This window comes from Nelusetta ayraudi, unplaced genomic scaffold, assembly GCF_046127955.1.
Source record: "Nelusetta ayraudi isolate G7.1 ecotype Tasmania unplaced genomic scaffold, CSIRO-AGI_Nayr_v1 ptg000053l, whole genome shotgun sequence".
In the NCBI taxonomy this organism is placed as follows: Eukaryota; Metazoa; Chordata; class Actinopteri; order Tetraodontiformes; family Monacanthidae; genus Nelusetta; species Nelusetta ayraudi.
In genome coordinates, this window is record NW_027466103.1 from 4,641,640 (window position 1) to 4,667,880 (window position 26,241).

The 26,241-nt window shown below is 49.0% G+C and overlaps 1 protein-coding gene across 2 annotated transcripts in view; it reads right to left on the reverse strand.

Annotated features, from left to right (window-relative positions):
* roraa (RAR-related orphan receptor A, paralog a) overlaps positions 1-26,241 on the reverse strand; it is a 193,611-nt gene that overhangs the window by 26,491 nt on the left and 140,879 nt on the right. Inside the window, exon 1 of one of the 2 annotated variants that reach the window (XM_076037952.1) lies at positions 25,716-25,944. The exons of the other annotated variant lie outside the window; for it this stretch is intronic. Coding sequence (XP_075894067.1) covers positions 25,716-25,746 — 31 coding nt within the window. The 5' untranslated portion in view covers positions 25,747-25,944. Of the gene's footprint in view, positions 1-25,715; positions 25,945-26,241 lie in introns of those variants that run through there. 2 annotated transcript variants of the gene reach the window in all.

Genomic DNA, 26,241 nt, shown 5'->3' on the forward strand with positions numbered 1-26,241 from the left:
GGCATTTCCGAATGTTGACAGCGAGCATCCATACGTTCAGATTTTAAGACATGACTTATTAATGCCGCGCGGCCCTCAGCAGCGTCAATCAATATTTAATGCGGCACGCTCGGCGAATTAAAAATAAATTATCTCAAATTTCCTTGTGTGAGCGCGGCGCACCAGCCTGCCGAGGCGGCCCGCGCACGTCTGTCTGCCCAGGACGCTGCGCGCTCCACTGTGGGCAAAAGACGGCGGCTCCTTCCAAGAGAGGCGCCATGAAAGAATGCCTTCGCGCCGTTTGAAGGCGACGCGCTGAAGATTTGTCAAAGCGAATCTCCGACTTCACAAGTCAGTCGGCTGAGCATTTGCATCTCCGTCTATCTTTAATAAAACCTGGAAAGTCACTGAGTTTCACGAGCCCTCCAAACAGCCTCTCCGCCGCTGCAGTTTTTTTTTTTACGGCCGGACTGATGAGCCCCCTTTCTTTTCTTTTCTTTTTTTTTTACCCCCTCACGGTGCCCCTGCCAGTCTGCTTGAAGGTCCTGGATTTTTCATCAGCGGAAAAAGAGCAGGCAAGGACAGGGAAGATGAATGACATCAATGGCCAGCCGATACTTCCAGGGACGTGTGATTGAGACAAATGAGCCTTGTTACATTAGTTGGGATACCGAATCCCGACGCCCCGAAGATCCAGCGGCAGATAGAGCCGAAACTGGAGGCACCCAACCTTTCCACAGATCACCGGAGTCAGGGTGCAGCAAGCAAAGTCTTCTCAAAGTGGCTGCAAAACATGCGGCTCTCTCTCACGCATACACACACACAAGGACACGCGCACACCTCGACTTACTGTTTAACCTTCAAAGATTTTCCTTTTTCCAGACCGGCACTTTCAGGTGCTCAGAGCAAATTAGGGGCCATTATCTAATCCATAACGTGCCCTTGGCGAGTGGTGTCTTATTAAATAACTGCAAACACGTTCCTTCATGCATTATTTATCCTCAACGCCACTGAATGTTCAATGTGATTAAACTAAAATGTTGCCATCGTGACCGTTTATGTTTGCCTGCTTGTGATCAAATCTGCGAGGCAGTTAAAAAAAAAAAAGAGAGAGAAAAAAAAAATCAATTAGTTGATTATGTTTTGCTCCCGGCAGTACCAGGGCCGGGGTACGTAGACTGAGGCGATGAATGTCTCTTGCCGGTGGCTTGAAATTAACATGCATATGCGCAGGTGGCGCCAGACAGTAGTTAGCATTTGCAGTTACCTCTATTTCTGTTTGCCTTTTATTTTGGTTTATTTAAAACAGTGTATATATATATATATATATATAAAGAAAGAAATGCAAATCCAAAGATGTTGTTCAAACCCAAGTTATTCTTAAATATTTTTACTTCTTTGTTGGCTGAAACAATCGTACTAATTAAAAACCCCCTAAGCTGAACCTCTCAGCTTTGATCGTTTTTTTTTAATACCAAAAATACAATTTGTAGCATTGTCCTAACGCAGAACCTCTCTCATAAAATATGATCAATCACATAATTGCAATGTAAAAAAATGTTAATGTCATGTTGTTATTTTAACGCCACTTTACGTGTGATTCTGTGTAATCAACACATTTGTTTATTACCAGTTTTTCAGAAATTTCTTTCATTTGCCATCAATTCTAACTGATTGGGAAACTGCTGAAGAATTACCTGAGAGAAGTCAAACATCATCTAGTGTGGAGGAGCAGCCGAGCGCCTCCACCCCCCCCCCCCCCCCATCCAGTTCCAGAGCGAGAGGCATTCCTCGACAACAGAGTTCTTTCTGCCACACGGAGTTCACAGACTGCTTACAAGCATGTGAGCCGCGATCCCCGTGCGCTCCCCGTGCGCTCCCCTGCTTTTACAGTCCCATAAACACCGGCCTGCTTCTGTTTAACATGGCAGGAGGACCACAAAGCAGCCATGCAAAGCAAAAGTGTGCTTCCACCTCCCAGCTGCAAGGGCCTGGAGCGCTCGCCGCTACCTCTCACTGAACCGGCCTCGCTAAACGGCAGTGAATGCACCGCCGTGCTCTAATCCTGGGCAAATAAACAAGTGCCAAGATTAATGATTGCGTAAACACATCCCGAAAAAAGCCCCGGAATAACAATGGGCGCTTGAGCCTGCTGCCACGCAGGAGGCTCTGAGAGTCAGCTGACAGGCAGCAGCTTCACCACAACCTGCGCTCAGGTCACTTCATTAGACGGCGGGACACAGTGCACAAGGTTTCCTCCTTTTCTTCTCCTTTTATTTTTTCCCCCCAACTAAAGCCGCTCCATAGCATCGTAGCATGACTAGCACGCCGCTCACGTCTCTCGCGGGGCCTCAAATGAAGACAGCATGCTTGGCAGAAGGTGAAGCTTTCAATGCGCTCGTTATTATTTTGCCAAGTCTTCCCCCTCGCTTTGATGTCGAGCAGCATCTTTGAGTTTGTGGGAAAAAAAAAGGGGAGCAAAAAAAAACCAAGGTGGCGGTGGAGACGCGGAGGAGGACGTCTGGACCGCGGAGCAATAAATCACGGCCACGTCGCGGCCATTAAAACGACATTAGCGTCGCGGACCGTCCTCTCGCGCCCCTCGGACGGACCCCTCGTGGCGACGGGGACGCACTTAGGGACGGGAACAGAAAAGATTGAGCGAGGGCAGAAAGTGGTAGAGAGAGACAGAGTGAGAGAGTGAGAGAAAGAGAGCGGTGCAGCCCACCGGTCCGGGGCAGGGGAGCGTGGGACGCTCAGATAAAGTGGGAGGCCCTCACCAGGAGGCTGCTCCTCAGCATGAAGGCAGAGGCTGCACCCCGTCTAATGAGGGGTGAAGTGGAGCCCCCTGTGGGACCCCCTCGGGCACATTCATTAGGAGATGAAAAAGCGATTCCCGTGGCAGAGCAAGTGCCTGCCTTGAATCGGACGTGTTTAATTTGAGGGGGGGAGGGGGAGAGGATGAAAACACGAGGCCACGCTGGCCGGCGCCTCCCGCTGTCGGTCAGGGGAAGTAAACAACACGCCGCTGGAGCTCTGCTAAACGGCTGCGTTCTTGATTGATTTGGGGGGGGGGAGGGGGGGGTTTGGGGTTATACAGCTGAGATTTATTTTGTTTTTTCAAAAAGAAGAGGTGGAGTGCAGCGATACTCCCAGCCACGGGTAAGAAGTCTGCTGTCGACAGCCTATTATGAAGAAAATTTATGGCTTATCACAAGTTTCATTCCCTTCAATGCATTGCATTTTGTTGCATCTTTACAGCTCCGGGCAAAAATAATAGATTCATTTAGCCAGTGGTGGTTTTGTGGAAGGGAACCAAGGATTATGGTAATGCAGCGCCGAACGCTGCGAGCAAAATACTGTAAAAAGAGAAATTGCTGCGGTGAGAGACACAGGAAGAATATCTGAGAGGTTAATTTATATGATTGCACAAATCTGCATTCACAAAAGGATGTGGGGGCGGTGGTGGTGGCGGCGGCGGCGGCGGCGGGGGGGGGCATCATCTCTTGCAAAGGTATGCTGTTTGCAAAGACAATAGGCGCTCGCTGTCCTTGCGCGGCGTAGAGAAGGGCATTACAGGGTATCAACACCACAGTCATTCAAAAACACGTCCGCTTATCACGGCTGCTTATCCTTGTTACCGACGAATCCTCACATTTATTAAGGCTGTCTCCTTGCCTTGTTAGATATGTATAACCAATCTCCTGTAATTAGCAACCGCTAACCTTTGGGCTGCTAATCCCCCCGTGAATCGTGGATTTGTACATCAAAGCCCACACTCATCCATATAGCCGCCGCTCGAAATTACACTTGAATTTAAAACCTGCAATTATTTGTATGGCGCCGCGCATGCAAACAGTCTCCTCTTTTATGTGTCTGCGAATCCCGTGGGTTTGCGGTAAAGGATTCTTAATCCACTCCGGTGGAAATTCAAATTTAGAGTTAACGCGAGCTGCCTAAAAAAAAGCCGAGCATCCCGGCACAAGCAGAGAGATTCTCTCTTTCTCTCCGTCGTTTGGTTATTTCCCGGCTTGGATTCATCAGACTGGGGTGGGGGGGGTGAGGAAGAGGGGGCTACGACACGAGGAAGCTTCGGCAGCCGGGCCTCCCGCTTTGCCGTCCCGCCCTGTTTACCAGCAGCAATTTGAACGCTAATGAAATAATCGATGATCTCGGCGCCCTTTGTTCACCGGCAGTTCAGACCTGCGTCCGGCGGGGCAAACGCTCAGCCCGTTAGATCAGCTGCAATTTGCCACCGTTCCAGCCGCATTCTGTGCAACGGAGGGAGGGCTTATAAAGGGAGGGGGGAGGGGGGAGGGGCAGTGTGTGGGGGGGGGGGGTTCAAGTGAGGCAGCTTCCCACACGGACGCAAGCGGCGCTACTGCGAGTCGGCTCGCCCGGAGCATTTATTTCCTCTAACGAGAGACACGAGTCTCACATGTGTCAGTGAAGCACAGCATGGGAACAATAGGGGAGGCTTTAATTCCATCACGCACTGCATTTATCCTTGTATCACATCAATACCTGTCAGTTAAGCCGGATGAGATAAATCACGGCAGGCTGCTGCCGAGTTCAGGGCCGGCGAGGAAATCGGCAGACTGACGAGAAGTCATCCGAAGACTCGCAGTTGTAAACGCGGGCGGGCGGGCGGGTAAGTGAATCCGGGAGATTTTCCTGCGAGACAACCTGGCGATCACTCTATACCTGCGCTCGCTCACTCGCTCACTCGCTCACCGGAGTGATTAAGCGAAGCCATGAATTAACAATGGTGTTTGTTGGGAGGACACGCTACACCTGCGGCGTCAGCCGAACCTCTCGCTGGAAATCTCCCGCCTGCCGGCTGCACTCCTTTAAATCGCCCCGAAAGGAAACCCGACCTTTGAAAGGCTGTCACGAAGAGCGCCAGCGCAAGCGGCCTGATATTGAATGACACGGAAACCCAGAGTGCGACGAGCACGAGTGGAATTCACGCGGCTCGGGGGCCGGCGTGTGAATCGTGCAGACGGATGCTTGAAGTTGAATGTGCAATAACATCGGATTTACCGTCGGGTTTCCAAGAAGGAAAAAAAAAACAAAAAGAACATTTAAAACACTTGGATTGGCTTTGAGAGGCGGCAAAAGCCCTGCGGGTGGAGGTGGGCAGGTGGGGGGGGGCAAATTGTGATTTATGTACTTTGGCCGGAGGAGCGCACGGAGAGTCAGACACGTGGCACGTTTGGTGCGAAAATTGCTTCATCTGTTTACAATTCCATTTGGAGTTTATGAGGAAGACAGGCAAACGCAGACTGATGCATCGCCCCGGTGTCACGGCGGTGGCAGGAGCAAGCGCACAAAGATTCATCTCTCACTTAGAAGCCAAATGATACGTCTAATTTGCTGCGAGCGCAGTTATTTTTAACCTCTCCGGCTGTCAGATAATGGAGCTTGACTGTCAGCGCGGCGGCGCGCGAGCCTGTTAAAAGGTTGCAAACTCTTTTCAATTTGCCATTCCCTTTGAGGGAATTACAAAATGCACATTCCCATTAGTTCACCTGATTGACGTCGCGTTTTCCTTTATCAAAACCAAAAACGTGGTGGGTGGGGGGGGAGGGGGGGGGTGTGGTGAGGGAGGGTGGGGGGGGAGGAGGAGGGAAGAGTGAATTAAGACGGAGGCTTCCGACGGCTTCCAATCTAAATTTGTTTTTTTTTTCCACATGCGCCGTCAATAACCGCCGCCGCGCCTTGAAAACATCTCAGGAAATCACACGGCTGTGTGGGCTGTTTTTATTTTCACGCGGGTATTAATTGGACAGCGCGCTCTCGTCTTTTTTACCACTTTTGCGACGATGGGAGTTCCTTTTGTGCGTCGCGCCGCGGTAGCACGGCGCACGAATCTGCTAATCTCACACTTGGTGAGGGGCGGTGGGGGGAGTGGAGGTGGGCGAGTCACAGGGTGAGATTAATATTGACAGCTTTTATTTCATTTCTGCACTTCTCTTTTGACACAAAAAAAAAAAAAGGGAAAAAAAAGACAAATGTGACTGCACTCCGCAAAGGGAGCGCAGCAGGAAGAGCGGCGGCATTGTCGGCCTAATGAAAAGGGACGCTTACATAAGGCTTTTGGAAACTGTTCTTAATCGTGGAGCTGGCTGTGTACTGCAGGCTGGTGTCAGTGGTTCGGCTGATGTGAGTTAGACGGACACTAATGGATTCCCCCCCCCCCCCCCCCCCCCGCCTATTTCCATCTGACACAGGTGTAAAATGTTACACCCTCATTGTTGGAAGACATTAGGCCGTCCTGATATGCAGGACGCTGGGCAAAACACGACAACGTAACAGAAAAAAAAAAACAAAAAACAAAAACAAAAGAGAGTACGTCCTTGACACAAAGTGAAAGCTTTGAAACAAACACACCAAACAGGGCAGAGAGTTCAGTGTTGGCAGCAGAGTGACTGAACTCACATGACTGGGGTTTTGCAGGCTTTACGTGCTCTGTGTGCCCCGCAGGGGTCCCTGTCAGTCTGGTGTTAAATAAGAAACTCCTGTGCCAATGAACAATCGTTTCACTCACGTCAGAGGACAGGAAAAACCATCGAGGCAGTGCCGGCGCATGACGTGCCTATTGTAAACAGTGGCCCGGTGAATGGGTGCCTACCCGCTGTCCCAATAACCAGCTGACCTCTAATGTTTGCTAACTCCAGCTTAGTGCTGTGTTATGTAAGAGAAGTGAGAGGCGACTGGCAGGGAGCGCGTGCGTGTCCAGGACCTGGCCGGCGGAAGCTGCCGTCCCCTCCGCTGGGCTATGTTGGCCACTGTGACACTTTAGCAAAAACAAACAAAAAAAAAAAACCCAAAACAACATACAAAACAAAACTTCAGTAGAAGAGTAAGTAGTAAGAGTTGAAGTATGTTTCCAGCAGGAGGTGGGCAAACTTTTTGACTGGTGGGCCACAATGGGTTCTAACATTTGGCCGGAGCAGGAGAAGCATGTGTTTTGGTGACCCACCACATCATGGGATATGTAGAAGGTGTGCTACTAAATATGTGTCTCTTGATTGATCAGTATTTAGCTCTTCATTGAAATGACTCTTAAAACACTTAAAAATGGATGAAATACAGCTATTTTATTACTTAATATAATTTCTTCTAGTTTGGCGGGCCGGATCTATAATCCTAACGCGCTGCATGTGGCCCCTTGGCCGCAGTTTGTCAACGCTTGTTTTAGCAGGTACAGACATGTAACACTGACACTGACCAGGTGAGGTTTGAGCTCTGAGGTAACTGGAGACGCAGACCGCAAAACTTCCATCCACTCGGAGAAAAAGCTCCCGACCTCGGCGCTAATGTGGCCTCGTTGACCCGTTGCCTGCTTGCAATGCATTGTGTCGCATGCTAAAGGAATAGCTCACGCAAAAGTGAGACTCACTAGTGACCCCCGATGTCTATGAATGCTCAGGTCACAAGATCAAAGTGACAATAGGCATAATGTTTAGGAGCAAAACATTCGCTGGAGCTTTCTGGCAAGGAGTCGCGAGATGTAGCATGTAGCATGTAGCATGTAGCATGTAGCATGTAGCAGCTCAATGAACTCGCCATGCACACGGACATAAAGACGCTCTTCCCTATAAGGCTACAGTCGATATTCTGGCTAAAAACCTGATGTTAGCGTTGCCTAATTGGACTCTGACAACTTTCAAGACACTTGCTTGACCCCCCCGACTGTTAACTTATTGATTTATTACAATTGGCTCATTAATCTGGGTGGCATTCTTTTTCTCTGTGCGACTCAGAAACAGTTGTAGGGGTGAGAAAATGTCACCAGAACCTCCACCAACACGTGGATGGTGAAAATTTTTAGTGTAATATCCCTCTAACTACAGATATGGGATTCTGCAGGGGTGTTTGGTAAATGAATGTTGACGCTCACCAGCAGAGTTCAGTTCTCCAACTGCATCAGTCGATTGTAGGAGTCGCTGCTTTGTGGTAACTTTTTTTCCCCTCAAGGTTGCAGCTCACTTAACTTGGAGTAAAATGACAGCTTCATTTCAAGAAGAAAAGTGTGTGTTATTCTGTTTTCTAAAATAATAGGGGGATCATCTTTTTTTCTTCAAAAGGTGCCTGCTTATCAGATTTGATTTTTTTTTTTCCACAGTGATGCGGCGCTTTGCTGTTCTGGCAGTAGTGTGGGGAAAAAAAGATGCTGAAAAAGTCCTTCCACGCTCTCAGTCAGCAGCCACGCTTCATCATGTTGCAGCCGAGCCACCGTCGCAGTGGCGGAGGGAACATTAGCAGGAGCTAACTGCGCTGCTAATGCTAATCCTCGGTGGAACTGGAGCCGCGTTTCACATTTGCACGTCACCGGACGTGATGTACGAGAATTACGGCTTCTGTGCTTCACACCATTCAACGGAAACGCCTGCAAATCGCAATTGTACTTTGTCGAAAATTTACAAATTTCGCTTTTATTTTGTGAAAAACTTCAATGGAAGCGCGGCACGTGATCCAACGCAGCAGCTGAGGTCGCGTGGAACCCTGAGCAGAGAGAGAGAGAGAGAGGCACTTTCCCCCCCCCTGCCTTCCTCCTCATTCTTCTCATTCATTCGCTCTGGCGTTACAAAGGAACACGGGGCCGGGTGAATTTTCTCTCCCTCTCTTTCTCTCCCTCTCTCTCTCTCAAAAAAAAAAAAAAAAGAGCCGTTGCAATTCTCCTCCACGCCTGTTAACCGACAGAGGAGGTCACAGCGGGGGGGACGTCGGCGAAAAAACAAAACAGCGCGAGCAAGGCCGTACCAGTTTTCTTTTTTTTTTTTCTCCACGCCGTGTGTTTGTCAACACCGCTTGCCTGCCCGCCTGCCTGCCGTAATTGGCATAATTGTCAGGTTCGCGCTCGGGAAAGGAGCCGCGTGTCCTCTTGGCGAGAGCGCCGGGGCCCCGTGTCATTAAAGGGACGCGTTTCTGGAGGCGCTCCCGGGGACACGGGACGCGCGAGCATGTCGGGAGCGACAGCCCGCCTGATAAAATGGCTGCCTCTTATCTCCGCCATGCATATGAAAGGCTTATGCCTTCTCCATGACAGATTCGGCGCCTCGTCACCGCGGGATTTGCCCGGATACGCCAGCGGAGAAGCTGCGAGAGGCAGAGAGAAAAAAAAACACAACAATGTATCGCACGCACAGCCTCGTCTTAACGCAAATTCAACTGATGTTTCTCCATCCGTGCGTGCGTGCGTGCGTGCGTGCGTGCGTGCGTGCGTGCGTCCCTCTGCACGTGCGCGCGTCTGCGGCGGCTCCGTGGGAAACGACAGAGCGAAGTTGCTACTTTTCCCCGCCGACACGTCTGTTTCCCCTCCTTCATTTTATTGGCAGTCGGCGAATCTGTTAGCGAGCTACAATTACCTCAATAATCTGTAGCGAGCACTTGATATGATAATGATATAGCGTCTATAATTACGGCGATGGGGTGGAGCGGGGGCGTGCTGGGGGGGGGGGGAGGGAAAAAAAAATGGCTGGTATCATCACCGCTGGGTAGCATCATTATCAATCTGACAGCAGTCATAAAGCGCTCTGTTTGTTTTCTCTGATTGCTCTTTCGGCTCCCGAAAATAAACAACTCGGCAGCCTTTGACTTCGCAGCGGCGTAATTTGCCGGAACAGCGGAGGCATTTATCTATAAATTTATTTTCAATTTGAGGTAAGCTGCCGTCGTGAAAGCTAAATCACTACCAGGGAGAAGATTATTCTAATTACTAACCAGCTGTCGCGCGATGCCGCGTGAGCACAGGATGTGTCAGAACACAGAGCAGCCAGTAATCAGTTTCACAGAATCATCGGAGAACGCGTTTACATCTCCGGCGAAATGTTCAACACCAAATTGTCTTCATTTGTATGCTAATGTGGCAAAATTAAAAGGCGCGTGTGCCGTAACGTGGCGTGACCGAATTTAGAGACACAGATTTTATGGTCAATTTGTGATGCAATGTTTGAAGCTGACAGTTTATTTACAGCACAGATTAAGGCTGTTGGTTTCTCTCTTTTCTGGTTTATTTATTTATCTATTTATTTATTTAAAGACATATTATTTCCACTATTTTGAATCCTGCCTTGACCGCTGGGCTGCAGGAGAGGAACTCACACGCTCACGTGGCCATTTTTAATGGGAAAAGGGGAGAGGCGGTTCAAATGCATTTTGTGTGATTCAGACACACGGTAAGCCAGCAAGGCAGAGCAGAGCAGAGGAATTTTTCTTACACTCCTTCTTCTGCTGGGCTGTATCTGCATTAGACCATAATGCTTGGGGGGGGGGGGGGGGGGGGGGCTTGGTCCCCAGTTTTTTTTTTTTTTTTTAACCATTGGCGCTGCTCGCTCTGCAATCCCCCTGACAGTCCTGTTTACGGCTGCTCTGCTATCAGAGGAGCTGTGCCGAGCCGGCGACGAGCCTTCATTAGAGATTAAAGTGACCGTCACAAAGTCCAAAAATCGCAACCACTTTCTGCCGGCCGGGCGAGACACCGAATTGGCTTAAGCCCATGCATCAACAACAACTCCACATCAGACAAAATCCCCCGCTTAACACACGAGTTCCTTTAAAATGTTCATATCGGTTCGACAAAGGATGTTTTGAGAATATATATATATACAGTGCATATGCATTTTTAAATTGGCTCCAGTCAGTCACAAAAAAGGGAGCTGCTTTTTCTTGAATCTGTCTCACTGAAACGGTAAAAAAAAATTGGAGCGCTGTGCGTGACGTTAGCCTTTTACAAAATTATATGAAGAATGTGCTTCCAGTTGAGGGGACGGCCCTGTGTGAGGTGACAATCGTGTGCAAACATATGTGTGTGAGCGGCATAGAAATGAGATTGAATTGACTGAAATTGAATCCCCCAAAAAATTGCCGTTGTTGCTGGAGATAACGCTAATGCATACGCTAATGCAATGGCTAGCTAATGCGCACAAAACTAGCATTGACCACCTTGCTGGGAGAAAAACTGCAGCAGTGAAACTAAATGACTGACCGATAATTGTCCCAACGCAGGTGATTGGCTGTTTGTCAAAGTGGGCGGTATATCTGCCATATTTGACTCAGATCTGCTGCTGTTAAAACAGATATTCAGATATATTGGAATATGACACATGCAAAGCCATTGAACCTACAATGACCCTGAAGTTGAGCTGAACTTTAGATGCTTCGACCTGACAGAAACCGTGTCACATATTCTATTGGCCTCTCTCCCAAACTTGAATTTGGAAAGAAAGTTGAACACTCACAGTTTGTCTAGTCTGTGGGGGAAACTGGGAGTTTAAACTTCCAAATTCCCCAAGTCACTCTGCACCCACCCTGTAGGTGGCAAAAAGGGATATAACACATAACAATACTGCCCAGAAATAATGGCAGACGGAGGTTAAACAAAGCAACAAAGGCTTTATGCATATTACGCGCTCGTTCCTCCCCCATCAAAATTCGTGCCGTTGCTCCAGAACAAAGCAGCTATTCTCAGAGGAACATGAAAGACAGACACCTGTCAGTCACGGCCGCTCTGACTCCGTACTTCCCCGTGTCAGAGGCTGCGGGGATGGAGAAATGTGCAATATTCTGATAATATTTCATGCAAACTAATGCAAGTCAGAGCACTTCCCTGCTGGCCAGGAGGAGGGGAAATGAGAACAGGTAATTATCGGATTGCCTCAAGGCAAGAAATGATAGAGATTGCAGAGAACGGGGATATTTAGCCCTGCTAATGAAGGCCCCATGTTTTGGGAGCGCCGGCGAGGGGGAGCTGAGGGAAGCTATGCGGAGACTCGGCAGGAGGCAGAGCCTGATAAGACCCGTCTTACATAATGGCCACATCCAGGCCTGGCTGGCTGGCTGGCTGGCTGGCTGGCTGGCTGGCTGCTCGGACTGAGCCTGCCTGCACTTCCATCCACTCAGCGTGGCTAGCTGAGGGAGCGTTAACACTGCCCGTCATTTCCCTGAAAATTACCATTAGTATGTTAATCCACATCAAGTGCTAGCATCCTAAAATTTGGAGTGGTGGGCGGGCGCTTTGTAACAGATGTGAAGATGCTTCAGAACAACTGAATCGCAGGCGAGGGAGAGAAAAAGAAAATCCAGTAGAGACTGGGTTCTAGTCAGACTCAGTCGAGCGAAACAAAGACCGGTCTTGTGATCTGAACACCCACCCCCCCCCGCTACCACCACCACCACAACCCCGCCCACTGTTGGGCCGGGGTTCCGTTTAACCCTGCTGAGGGGTTTGTGTTTGCCCACCTCTCACCGGCTGCTCTTGGACCGCCGCAAAATAAGAAAGAGAGATTGCTTATTTTGTATATGCAGCACTTCCCCCGGACGGATATGAAAGTTTAATCACGGCATTAGGATTCACAGGCATTCCCTTCCCAGACCTGCGTGCAGACATCAGAATTGCTAATTTGCTGGTTTGCCCAGAAAGGGTTGGCTGATGGGTGAGGAGGGATGGTGGCGGGTTGGGGGGGAGTGGGGAAGGTAGGAGGGAGTGGGAGTGGGTGGGGAGGAAGGAAACAGGAGTCTGATTTGTCCAGATAACCTTGAACCCCAGCGCCGGCCCAATCAGAGCCTCTTTATCACGTCGATCTGAGCAGCCGTCCGGAGGACACCGGCTCTTACCTGAGTGTCACCGCCCTAAATCACTCCCCTCCCTCCACTTCTCCCTCCCTTGCTACCAAACAGCAACAGCCCAACAGCCAGAAGTGAAGGCGTGGAGGAAATAACTGCTCTTGAGGGCATGTTTTTTTTCCTGTCTTTTTTCTGTCCTTTTTTTTTTTTTGCGCAGCACTGTGCCGATCAGATATCAACACAAAGCCCAAAACAGAGCCTTTGACAGAAATCACATTAATTGAGACCGGGGTTTCTAATCTGAATAATTAATTCCTATTGCTTGTGACGAGAGTCCACCGCGGGCGCAGACACGATAAAGAAGAAAGGTCCTGACAGGGTTATGAGTCAGCAGGGATGTGAAAATTCAAATTGGCCAGGCTAAGCAGTTTGGAGCTGACGGTGATGTGAGCCGACTCTGGTCAGCCCTACAGTACAGTACAAGGGCCCGTGGGTGAAGAGACGGCGGGGTTACTCATGGACACAGGTGCTTTATCAGCAGACCACATGTGAAGGACGAAGCACTAATAACTGTAAGCTTTGGCCGACTGCTGCGCCGTATATCTTACAGTCGCGCGCGTGAAAGAGCTGCGAGCGAAGACTCTCGGTCACCCGACTGAATATCTGATGGAAGAGCTAGCGGAGCGTTAGCCTGTCCACATGTCAAGCGGCGAACGAGCCCCTGGAAAACGGTTATTCAAAATGATAGACAAGTTGGAAGTTGATTGGACAAACCACAAGGCTTTCACATTTGAAGAGAACCAGTTTGATTTTTTATTTTCTTTTTTCTTATGACTGCCAGTTGGCTTCCTTTTAGTTGCAAGGCGTGCTATTAAATGTGTATCACTGCCCTGTGGGCTGCTCTTTAAACTCTCCGAGCAAGTCTGGAGCAAAGCGAGAGACATCACCTCCAACCTGAAAAAGCCTTTGGTGCCGCTCGTTGTTCTTCTAATGCGAGAGACTGACTGGGAAAAAGCGCTCAAGGTGAGAGCTCGACACCCGTCTTGGATGTGCGAGATTTCAGACCTGGAAAGTCAACACAGCAGGCTGCGTCGCAGGCTTTGGTAGAAAGCCCAGGAAATGTTCAGTAAAGTGAGGAAGGGCCTTCGGGTCCGTGGCGCTCACATGTCCAAGGTCGCGGGGTTCGCCGCTAAGCCCCGGGCCGCCGCCGCCGCCGCCGCCGCCTCTTTCTTCCCAAAGAAGGACACTGATTAGTTTGATCACGCGACAGAAAACGATCCTTTCGCACGGCTTCACCGGAGACGAATCTGCGAGATTTCCAGACTTGAAACCTCAGCAATCACAACTGCAACTGCAAGGTTGGTAGAAACGTCCGCCTGCGAGCGCTCCTGACTCCATCACGAGCGCTGGACTGCCGCTATTAACAAAATTAAAAGGGAGATCCATCATTGGCACGGCGGAGACGCCGCAGCGGGAGCGGCAGCCCTCGCCGTTTCCCGTCGCTGTCTCCGCGATGGCGTGCACGCTCCCCGTGCACGCCCGCCATCTTTCACTCAGCCGGGCGCTCGCCTCCTCGCCCACTGCGCCCACCAGGCCCGGGCCGCACTTGTCACAGCCAAACATCCATTTACTCCCCGCGGGAAGCGCTCGCATCCGTCATCGAGACGTGTTTAAACTGTACGGCGCAGGTGGCGAGCACAGACACAGGCACAGACACAGGCACAGACACAGGCACAGACACAGGCACAGAGAGCGCGCAATACGCCAGCGTCGTTAATGTCACTGCAGCAACACTCGAGGCTTTTTGAAAGGATGCGCTGAGGCCCACTTGAGTGCGAGTGGGAATGATCGGGCTGAGTTCTGCCATTCCAAAGGGAAATCGCCGGTCTTTTTTCCGCCTTCCTTTTTTCGCTCTCAGGTAAAAGCTGCATCAAAAGGAAAAAACAAAACGAAACATAAAAGATTAATTGGCTGCTGTATGGGCTGCACGACCTGATGACCGGAGAACTGTTCTCTCAAAGAATCCCACCTCTAGCATCTTAGCCCGGGGGCAGGTTTAGCGCTTACCTGCAGATGCTGCCTTTGTCTTTGAAGTGGAGCGATGGACGCGGCAGAACAGATGGAGATGTTGGATGCTTTCAGGAATTATTAATGGCACGCTATGATCCCAAATGACCTTCAGCAAATAGTCTCCCAGCACTGGTGCGCGCAGGCAGCCCCGGCGCATCCATATTGTATTTAGACAACACACCTGGGTCCGCGGAGAAACACTGAGCCATCATTACCCTGCGCTCGCTCTCACCCGACCGGCAAACTTCCTTTCCCCTACCGCCCGAAAAGAAACGAGATCCGGCATCCGATCGCGTTAAGCACAATCATATGCTCGGGGAGGAAAATTAAGATTCACACAGCAAACACACTAATTCTATAAAGCCCGGTTTGTTTCTCCCACAAAGGGGAAGCATGCGCCAGAATTAATCTGCAGAAAGCCTCGCCTGTAGTTTCAAAAATAAACCCTTCCTCGTCAGAGGCTTTGTGGCCGCGCCAGAGAAATTCTAAAGCTACATCAAATCTATGGTAGCAACCTGTATCGGGAATAGGCATGAGATATATGCTCCTTGTGGATAATGATTTAATTGCAAATGAAAAAACACAAACTAAAACAACAAACCAATCTGCAGAAAGCCTTAGAGTGAAGCCAGAGGTTTTACCTTTAATGGAACATAAAGGATGTGAAATCACTGTCTTCAGCGTCCCATATTATCTTTGTTTGTATATTCTGGACTCCTGTGGGGCATTGCAGACTTGCAGCCGATACACTGAGTAAGACATCAGAAAGTACTCCACAGATCCCCAGAAAAAACAAACAACATATTTAGCTCCCTGTTCTTAGCCTCAAGTATAAGAACATAGTTTTAGCATCAGTTTTAGCTTCCCGCTAAAACTGATGCTTGAACGGACCTTCCAGAAGTTTGACGGAAGGACTCGGATGTTGGAACCGACACCTGGCTGGCTGCAGCCTTTGTGACATCACGAAGGGCTGAGTTCCAGAACTGCATGTATTAAAAGCATTGGGATTTTAATGACGCATTTTATTAGGGAGAGTGTAAGGAGACATTGGTGGGTGGGACAGTGTTGCATGTGTAGAGCATGCTGCAAAAGGAGGTAAGGAGCATTGGAATTTTTGAAATGCCGACGCACAGAAATTGAAATTTTTCAGGCAAAATTTTCTTTAGAAATTTACTAAATCCATCGAAAAATAATGGGGATCAGTTGTTCCCTCGGGTTGAGCTCTTGTGTTTATAGTAAGAAAAAAAAAAGCAAAAATGCTTGTTCAAGGTTGTATCAACACACATTTCACGATGGATCCCTGATTACCCTTATTAAAAATCTTTTAATGGCCCTGCTGAAATGACAGCAAATAAGATGTTAATTCACGTGATGTTTGAATAAATTATCTGGCATCATTAAGTCATTAAGCAAATACTTTAGCCCGTTTTTTATTTTTACTGGAACCTTAGGATGAGGCTCCGATATGAAGGAGAAATAGGGGCTGTTAGCATAGGGAAATGCTGCCCTGCGATGTTTGTACAGTACATGTGATGTCTGCGGCGATAGTTACCAGAGGAAGAAGAAAAAATACTGCGGCGCTTCTCTCATAAGACACCGCGTGTCTTCAAAGAGCTACATCTAAGGGAGGAATTGATCAGACACTTTTTCTCACGCTTGGTAAGAGCAGAAAGGAATAAATTATTTGAACGTGTCTATCTCCTCATATATCGCGCTCTCTGATTAATTACCTCAGGGATTTGGTAATGAGAATGTGTAAATCATTACAATGTTAATCTACCATGTATACTGTGTTTACTTGGGTTTGCCGAGGCTCATGAAAAAACAACAACAACAACGAAGTTAAAAAAAAAAAAAAAACACTCTTATGTATAAATTATAATAATCCCCACATCAAGAGAAAGAGGGGCGGGGGGGAAATCCATGCGGAGATCAAAGCGGAATGGCCCGGTGTAATCATGTATCAAAAGATAAGAAAAACACAACTTCCTGACCCCCTCCAGTGGGCAAGGTGTGTCAAACGCACGCTAGTTCTCTGCTAAGCTTCTTCAGCTGGAGGAAAATCAATTTCATCTGTATGCTGTTTTTTTTTTCAGTTTGCACACAGTCACAGCTAATGTCAGGTATTTGTAAGTGTATGAACTGAGTGTCTAAAAATTCACTTACCAATCCAAAAAAAACCACCAAACTATACATTTACTGTGGAAAATAAGAGAATATAATTATTAGATTATTTTTTTCTCGCCAAGTTCACAAAATGAGACATTACCCCTCGTCAGCAAGTGCGATGCACAAGCTGCCACAGCTCCACACATTCTGCTGATGACACATTGCCATCCCTCATAGAGAGGGACGCCTGGTGTCTCACACCTGAGCAGCGTAAAGAAATTATTTATATGCAGAAGTGCCTCTCTGACAACACCCATCCGTTGCAGGACTGACGGCGCCGCAAGAAAAGCCGGGTTCCAGCAGCTTTCCTTTGGACTCATTCCTCAACAGTTAAATAAAAGAAAGATAAAAAAAAAAAACAAACAACAAACAAAAAACACAAACGCGGCGCTTCAAAAACCAACTGACAGCCACCGTGCCCAGTTTGTGTATCCGCCTGTGTATAATCATACAACAGTGCTGGTATTAACTTGCTGCAAAGTGAAAGAGCTCGCTGCAAATTGGCAATATTTTATTTGGGCATCGCGCGACGTTTAAGAGTTCGCGCGGTGAAGCTGCGGCGCGACGGCAACCTGACAGCGAGTCGTCATTAGCGGCGGTGCTGCGCGGCTTTGATAGTAATTGAGAATGTTGTGTTTGGGCACATCCCTCCTCCGTCGCCCCGAGTCGCACATTAAAAGCATTAAAACAGCCATCAGCGCGGTAGGAACATGGCTGTCTCCCTCTCCCCTCCAACTATTGACAAAAACAAAACTTGGAGACGACAGCTGCTGATTTTTACCTAAGCGACAGATCCCTCCCTGCGAGCAAATAAAGCGGCCGTGCCAGTCTCCTTGCTAGAAAACTGTTTGTTTCCTTGAGACAGAAAATCCACTCCAATGCCTCATAAACCCTTAAAAGTTTACATTGGAGGGAGGAAAAGAAGAAGAAGAAGAGAGAGAAAAAACCCCTCTTTTTGGGGAGAGCCATTTCTTTCAATTTATGTGATGGGTTTGTGGCGGGTGCTGGATTCTGGTGAGTTCTGTAACGCAGGAAGGAGGCAGCTTCTTTGGATGAGGAGGGGTGGGGGGGCATTGTTCTTCTTCGCACAAATTAGACGCCTATGAAAGGACGATATTAAGCACATCCTGAGACTGTGAACGAGAGCCTTTGCTGATGTGGCTCTCGGTGAGGCTGGGCTGGGCTTGACAAGGACCTGTGCTCAGCACCAGCAAAGCTCTCATCCAGAAAACAATAACCCCCAGGGGAACAAAGACAACAATATGCCCCCCTCCCAGAAAAAAAAAAAGAAAAAAAAAATCCTACTTGAAAACAACAAAACAACCGCAAAAAGCCTCCCTTCCCCCCCCCAAAAAAAAAAAAAGTCAGCGGTGGATGATTGCCAGCTGCACTCCAGATTACCAGACTCTCTGAGAGTCTTTCAGCAATCTTGCTGAAAGAGCTACAGCGTCGTCTCCAGCTCCTTAATCAGTTCATCCGGGTGGGGATGGATCCTGACATGCAAAAGGCTCAGCGCGATGGGGAATAAACTCATAATCAGCAATCAGATATTCCGCCTTGCCGGAGGGGGCGGGGAGCTCATCTCAGATAGGTCAAGGATCTCTCCACAGCCAGTTAACCCCCCTGCTCCAGCTGGGAAACACACGCACGCTCTCATTGTCTCGGACACACACTGTTTTGTTGGCTCTGCAGCCTGACTAACGTGTATTTCTGAAGAAAAAAAAAAGAAAGGAAAAGAAAAAAGTGCATGTTTTCTTTTCTTCCTCTCCCCTCTTTTGTATCCACTGCGTAAACGGCGTTTTAATTTGAAGAACTTCTCCGAGTCCTGCGTGGGGTTCGCTTCTATTTAAGCACCGTGTCCCTGAAAAAAATAAAAGCCACGCTCGCCTTTAAAACAAAGTTCATTGCCTTGCACATTCCTCCTTCCTTTCATCTCCGTAATTAGCATTGTAGCGGCGTTTTCTTTTTATTTCAAATAAATGCATGTGCATGAAAATGAAGCCGGAGCGGACTTGCTCTGGCAAGGCTGTTTTTCTTTGTTATTTATGATGTTAAAATTACTTTCGGGCAAAGCGGCGTCGGGGGCCGACGAGGGTCTGAAGCTGCTAACCTTGAGAGTTTGATTCGGCTGCGCCAGATGCAAACGCGCTTCCTTCTGCTGCCTGGCGGCGGCGGTGCCGCGCTGCTGGCGGCAAAAGTTTACAGCAAAACTTGAAAAACTGGCTTAATTTGTCACTCCTGAAGAGCACCCCCTAGTGCACGCCAAGATTCTCCCCCAAACTTTGTTTTGCTCATCAGCCAGACACCAGATCAGATGTGTGTAAATGACGCCAGCCTACAAGTAGAAGCCCTAATGGCCTCTGCAGGGACGTGTAATCAAACGCCTCACACTCTTCTCTCCCTATTGTAATCAAGCGGCGGCGCGCCGCATGTTGCGACGATCTTGTTAGAACGCAGCCCGTTTCCCCCAGTCTCATCAAAATTCTGTGCACCTCTCATTTTTCATCCTTTGTTCCTCGGCTGCCGTCCCCGGATGCCACAGTCGCTCTCCATGGAGAGGAGGGGAGCGTGACTTTGTGCGCCGTGACCTCTGAACCTTTGAATTCCCCGACTCTACGGCGGACTCGTCATACATTCCAGTCGGTGCCGACCTCTTCTGCACTCCCTGTGGTCGTTCAAAGCGCACCAACTCTCACATACCTGACTTGGACCGTCTTATTTTTTAGAGGGTCAGAGAACGTGACCGCACACTGTGGACATTAAAGAAGCGCTGAGTAAGCCGCACCAACGCGGAATTAAACGTTTTTCTGACTGAAATTGTGTAGTTGGGAGAAAGAGGAAGCATCAAGAGGCGAGAACAATTGCGGTCAATGAGTCAGACCCCCTCACAGGCACTTTTGTCTCGCTCTCAGACAATACAAGCGAGTCAACGCGCTCACTCTGCCGACTGCCTGCAAGAAAGGTGCAAAATCTGTCACCGAAAAACACGGAACTGGGCACTTTGTGAACAACGGCTTCTGTGTGTCAGGCCGTGAGCCGCATTTGCAAATTTCCTTAGAATACGGTCGACTGGAAATGCGTAGACGACTGAACAAAACACCAAAACACCCACAGTCTCAAGAGCAAGAAAACATTGTAGGAGGTGAGAAGAAAAGTAAAAAAGGAATCTGAATACACGAGGAGGAGAAGCTGATTTGACGAGGCGCCCGAGGCTCCCTTTATTCCACCCGACGGGTCACATCAACGGCTGAAAAGCCGTCCACTGCCGACACAGGAGCCGGACAGAAGGTGATAGAGAGCCACAAACAATGCTCCTCTTCTTGCCCGCTGTCGGCGCGCTCGCCTCGCAGGGAGATCTGATTACTGCTGAGAAGAGAGCAGCGCCGTGTTTGATGGAAAAGCAGGTCAAGTGGAGAGTGCTGTCGGAGCTCAGGAGTCAGCGGCCCGATGGAGGAGAAGCAGGAGGAGGTGGAGGAGAAGAAGCTGCCTGGGCTCCAGTAATGGGACTTTATTTACTCAGCCAGTAATGACAGAGAGGAGAGGAAGGGTGACACAAGCGGCACGACTCCGGGGAGAGATGAATTAGTCTCGTCTGCTGCCGCTCCTCACCTTCCACCGCTCCTCACTGCCCGTCCCTCTGTCCGTCCCTCTGTCCGTCTCTCTGTCCCTCCGCCCAACTCTCGCCCTCCACACAGGAGACCGAGCTGCCCCACTGCCAAACCACCGGACTCCTCGTGTGTTTTTTTTTTCTGTCCTCGGTGTTTGAGTCAGACAAAACGCAAAATCAATAACGCTCTTTTCCCCCCATTTCCTCTTTGATGCAACTTCAAAAAGCCAATGGACAGTCCTCCAGAGGCAGCGGAGGGGAGAGAAAAAGCCAGCGGTACGAGACAAGCCCGGAATGAAAGAACAGGCGTGCAGGGGGAGTGAAAAAAAAGAGAGAAAAACTTCCCCCTTCACTCTCTTTAAAATGCCGTTAACTTCTGAGCCTCAAGTGGCAAAGTCTACCAGGGTATAGCAGGGCGCACCACGCTGGAAAAGTGTGTTTTTTCCTCCTTATTAGTAATCTGACACGTGCGCGGCGCTCGAACCGCAGGAATCTGCCCCCGAGAGCTGCATAGCAGTATTTTAAATTACGACAATTCATTAAAATAAGAGTAAGGCAAAGGTTTTCCTACGAGCAGTCGGCTCCCTCTCATATTCTCATATTCTACAGCGGAATTTTTAAGCAAGAAAGCAAAAAAAAAGAAAAAAAGAAAAAATGAAAGCAAGAGAAAAAATGTTCCTCAACTCAATGGACTGTGGTATAATGATTATCTAAGGAGTGCTGACAGAGGAAGTATTCTATCAGCGGCTAAACGCTGCATGACAGAGAGACACTTCAAAGGATCCGCAAGTGACTCCTGAAGTACCGAGCGAGAGCAGGAGCAGGAAATCACCCTTAAGTTAGAGGAATTTGACTAAGCCAAGCGCCGTGTTTTACCTGACAGCGAGCTGCAGTGAGAGAAACCCTGCCTGGGCTGGGCTGGGTGGTGGTGGTGGTGGTGGTGGGAGGTGGAGTTGGGGGTATGGTTGGCTGCAGCCTCGATGGCTACCTCCGGCCAGCCGTCCACGTCTGTCGTGGCTGCACGCGGGGCCGCTGGCCAGCCGTTTGACCTCGCCGCTGATTGGACTCGTTTGTCAAGAACGCACGGGGTGTGACTGACGGAGATGACTGACGGAGATGACTGACGGCAGGGAGCGACTCCCCGGGACGGAGCCACAGACTGAGGTCCAAAGAGCTCAGAAATATACAAGAGCTAACTGTTCATTTATCTGTTTTTTATTGATATATTGTTTGTTTTTTTGTGGGTTTTTTTTTTTATCCCTCCTGCAAGACATACAGTTCACATTACCTATCAGTCAGCGCCGCATCATTAAAGTGAATAGGCAGTCCTGTGAAATGGTGGCGATTTGAGTCGTGAGGTGCATCAAACAATCAGAATTCTATCATTTTCTCGGTTTTTAACACACCTCCAGTCATTTAACTGTCAGCCTTTCATTTCCTCCTCTTATAATATCTTTCTAAATCATGTCGCAAAACACTGGCCCTCTCAGTTCATCCAGCCATCAAAAGATGGGCTCGAATTGTGAATTTGAGAAAAACAAGACAAGAAAAAAAAAACAAAAAAAAAAAACCCTGTTGTGACGTCACATCACGCAGTAATAAAAGTAATATGAAGTTCATAATTTCAGAGCCGTCACCGGTCACCTCTCCACAGTCCACCTCCGTCTCTGCCAACCTCCATGCAGCCAAATCAAAAATCCATGCTCTCAATGGGCAGTCAATATCTCATTAAACAGTAGCCGCGCACACGCACGCACGCACGCACGCACACACAGTGTCAGAGTCAGGCGACCAGGATGTTGGTCTGAGTGTGCGCGGTGCAGACTGGCAAACCTCACACACTTTAATAACCTGTGGGGACGCCTCTCCACTTCCTCAGCCAGCTGAGGCTGAGGCACATGCACCACATGCACCACATGCACAGCCTCCGTCTGTGTCACCGGCTGCTGTTTAGAGTCTTGCCTCTGCTCAGATCTTTCTCATGATTTGTTTTATATTTTTTATTTTTTTTGGGTGCAAAATAAATAGTCCAATTATCCCTCAGAGAAAGTTCATTCTGATCAGAGACACCCCCCCACCCCACACACACACACCTTCACACACACACCACTATCTCAGAAAGATACACCATTTGAATAATTTCTACACTAAATGTGATTTTTGCCGTCGGACGTGAGCAGTCGTCTTTAAATATTCTGCCTTTGTAATTGGGTCTTTCATTTTAAGTCCTTGCAGGTGGCTCGTGCTAAATTTACCTTCCCCTTAATCTGTGGCGATTTTTCCTTTGGCTCTCCGTGTCCTCGCTCCCTAACTGGATAATGGACAATCTTGTTAACCTCTGCTATAATGTGCGAGGCCCTGCAGTGCTGCGATGTGAACACTTCCATTGGCCACTGATGGAAAGAGACAAAGAGTTCCACATCCACGGCAAATATTTACAGCCTTGTTAACATAGCCTCACAGCGCCTTTCACAAGACATTTGGCTCCACCTTCTCTACGGCAACCGCATTTTTTACAGTCTAGTACCCACTCGTGTTAAATCACATATTCATGTACAGTCTGCGTGCACTGTAGTGGTGGCTCACTACGCCACGGAACGACCAAGTTCCCCCAAACACTGCCGCACACGCATGCATCCACAAATAATGCTGCTTTTTGTTGTCTCTTTTTAATGGCTTAATTCTATGTACTGTATGTGGGCCACTTTTTTTTCTCCAAGCTGTTTTTTTTTTTTTTTTTTTTTTACTCCGTTGATCCACACATCAAACAACTTTCTTTAATTATGTAATTGGAATTTTCATCTTAATTGTGCTGAGTAGGCTGGTTAATTTGCATGGGGTAATGAGAGGGATGTTTCCATTACAGGTAATTAGGTACTTGAGAGGCGGTGGTTTGGTGGAGAGGCAGGATGGAGAGGGAGAGGTGGGAAGAGGAGGCGTGAAGGGGAGAAACAAAGCCACAGAGCCGCACGGAGATGTTTGATATCGTGCGTTTGTGTTATTTTGTGGTGAACAAGGTAGGAGGAAAAAAAAAAAGAAATATTGGTCAGAATATACACAATGCAGCACCCGCAGCATGGAGCAAATTAACATGAAAAAGGGGGCCATATTGCTGAAAGCGGATTCACTTCAGAACATTTAATGAGGAAGCCACAGCCGGCAATTAAATTTGGTTTCTTCAAGTCTTCAAATCTGATCATCACACCAGTCAATCCTTTCAAACTAAAAGAAGCGACAAAAGGTGAGACGCAGCGGGTGGGAGGTGGGGGGTGGGGGGAATGGATGGAAAAATAACACAAGAAAATAAATTCATGTTGAATACGAGATCTCAAGAAGCCGGGAAAAAGGGCATCAGGGTCAAGGGCCATTCGCCATGTGTCTGACGGAGAACTTGAAACGGCGCTGCACTCCCACCTGATCTCACACTGCTGCACTACTGCGACCTAACAACTTCATAAAATGAATCTAGCACTGGGATCTGTTGCAAGCAAACAATAAAAAAGAAGAAGATAAGAGAGCACGTGGCCAGCGACCAGTCTCACACAAGAGGCAAGAAAATTTAACAGCAAATCATTGTGCATAGTGTGTGTGGATATGAACCTAAAGTTGTGTGTAAAAATCTAATCTGGAATTTTAAAATCCTGCCAAACTTTTAGTTTGAGTGTGAACAGCAGCGTATGGATATTATTACCGGTTCTGATTGAGAAACAATTATTTTTGCATGAATCCACTTTTGCATTTATTGTAAGTGTGAAGCACTCGTTTTGCACATGCAATTGTGTGAAATGCACCAAAAACCAACTACATAAAACGATCTTCTTTTCAAGATTTCTTCGCGCGTCACAGAACGACAGTTGCTCCCCACCGCTGCTGCCGTCGTGGTTTGTATGGCGAGTGAACGCGAGCGCATATGGTTGCATCTGCTCGTGCTTTCTGTTCCTGTGTGGGAGCACGAGGGTGCACTGAGATGTGCAAAAAAAACAAACAAAAAAACAAAACAAAAAGATGATGTGCACGTATGCGTGTGCAAGCATGCGTGAGGCGAGCAAAGCGCGTCCGAATGCGCTTTCACCGTCTGCCGATGAGTGTGCATAGCGCGCGAGCAAGCGTGTGCGTGCACGTACGCGTGCCCCTGCGACGGAGTGGATGGAGGAGGGTGTTGGTGGTGGTGGGGAGGGAGGGAGGGAGGGCTGGTCGGTCGCGAGAGCCGGGATTAAAGCATGCGAGATCAACATCGCGCGACTGACTGGGAGGACCCAGTCCTGCTCTCGCGGCCACACATGTTTAAAAAACAAAAAACAAAAAAAAACGTGTCCGCGCGCGCGCGCGCACACACACACACACACACACACACACACACACACACACACACACACACACAAAATAAAATAGGTCAGTGGAGCACAACACACTCACACGCACATACAACACACACACACGTGCGCCAGTATCAAGTCAAAGAATCACAGTCTGCCAGTCGCGCCAGCAGCCTCGTCTCGTCGCCTGTCTGCGACCCGCGTTCGACGCTGCCACGCACGACGTCGTCCTGCGGGACGAGGCGCGCGCGTGGTCCTCCGGACCGGAACGACGGGATTACGATCGAAAGGGGGAAAGGAGGAGTGGAGGGTGGAGGAGGGTGGGGGGGGGCAGCGGCGAGACTTCTATCTCCCTCCTCCTAAACTGACCCCTGCCCCACCTCCCTCACTAAATACTACCCCCCCCCCCCCACACACACACACACACACACGTCTGCCGCGAGGTGGAAGAGCAGCAGCAGCAGCAGCAGCAGGATGAGGAATATGAGGATGAGGAGGCGAAAAAATATATATATATCTATAAAGTTGTGCTCAGAAGGAGCCGTGGCAGAGAGGTGCGCCGTGCACCGGCTGTGGTTTCCACAGCAGAGGCGCCCGCAAGAAATAATCAAAGCAAAAAAATACCTTTGCAGATCATTAAAGAATTTTAGCTGAGTTTCTCTGAGGGGAGCAGCAGGAGGAGGAGGAGGTTCATGCATAAAAATAAATATCAGAGGCTTAATTCGCTTGCATGCACTTTAAAGCCCCATATCACTCCTCTATATTTCTCCCGGCCTGGCTTCCTTCCTCTCTCGCTCTCTTCCTCCCTCCCTCCCTCCCTCTCTCTCTCTCTCTCTCTCTCTCTCCCTCTCTCTCTCTCTCTCTCCCTCTCTCTCTCCCTCCCTGTCACACTCATGCCTTGCAAATGAAATGCAAAGAGTTGGCAGCCTATGAATAGCGGGGGCGCCGTACTTCCCTACTTGTTACTCGAGAGTGCGGGATACAGCATGCGTGTCGGCTCTTACCTTTCATAGCTGAAATCACAAAATACATCATTAAGCTTCGGGTCCATAAGAGAGCGACTATCACCAGCGCAAAACAAGCACCTCCACTGCTGTCTCAGCAGCAGCTGGCCAAGCACAGCTCTGCCTCTCAGCCTCCGAGCATGACCACACCACAATCCATGTGACTGTGACATCAGCGCTCATGTCTGACTGACTCTCCGCCCACTCGCCTTTGATTGGCACAGCGTGCAGCCAGTAGGGGCGCTGAGAGCCCAGGCAGGGAAGCTGGCCCTCTTCCCGCTGATTGCAGTCAGAGCCTCGTGCGCACCGGCAGTGCGAGACACAGCAGCAGCGCACTCCCGCTATCTACCGCCGCCGCCGCTTATCTCTCTCTCTCTCTCTCTCTCTCTCTCTCTCTCTCTCTCTCTCTCTCTCTCTCTCTCTCTCTGTTTTCTTACGAGTGCGAGGATAAAGTCAGGGGAAAGGTTCCAGGGGGCGTCGGCCTTTCGCACTCGGTACCCTTGATTTCTTGCTTTTTTTTTTTTCT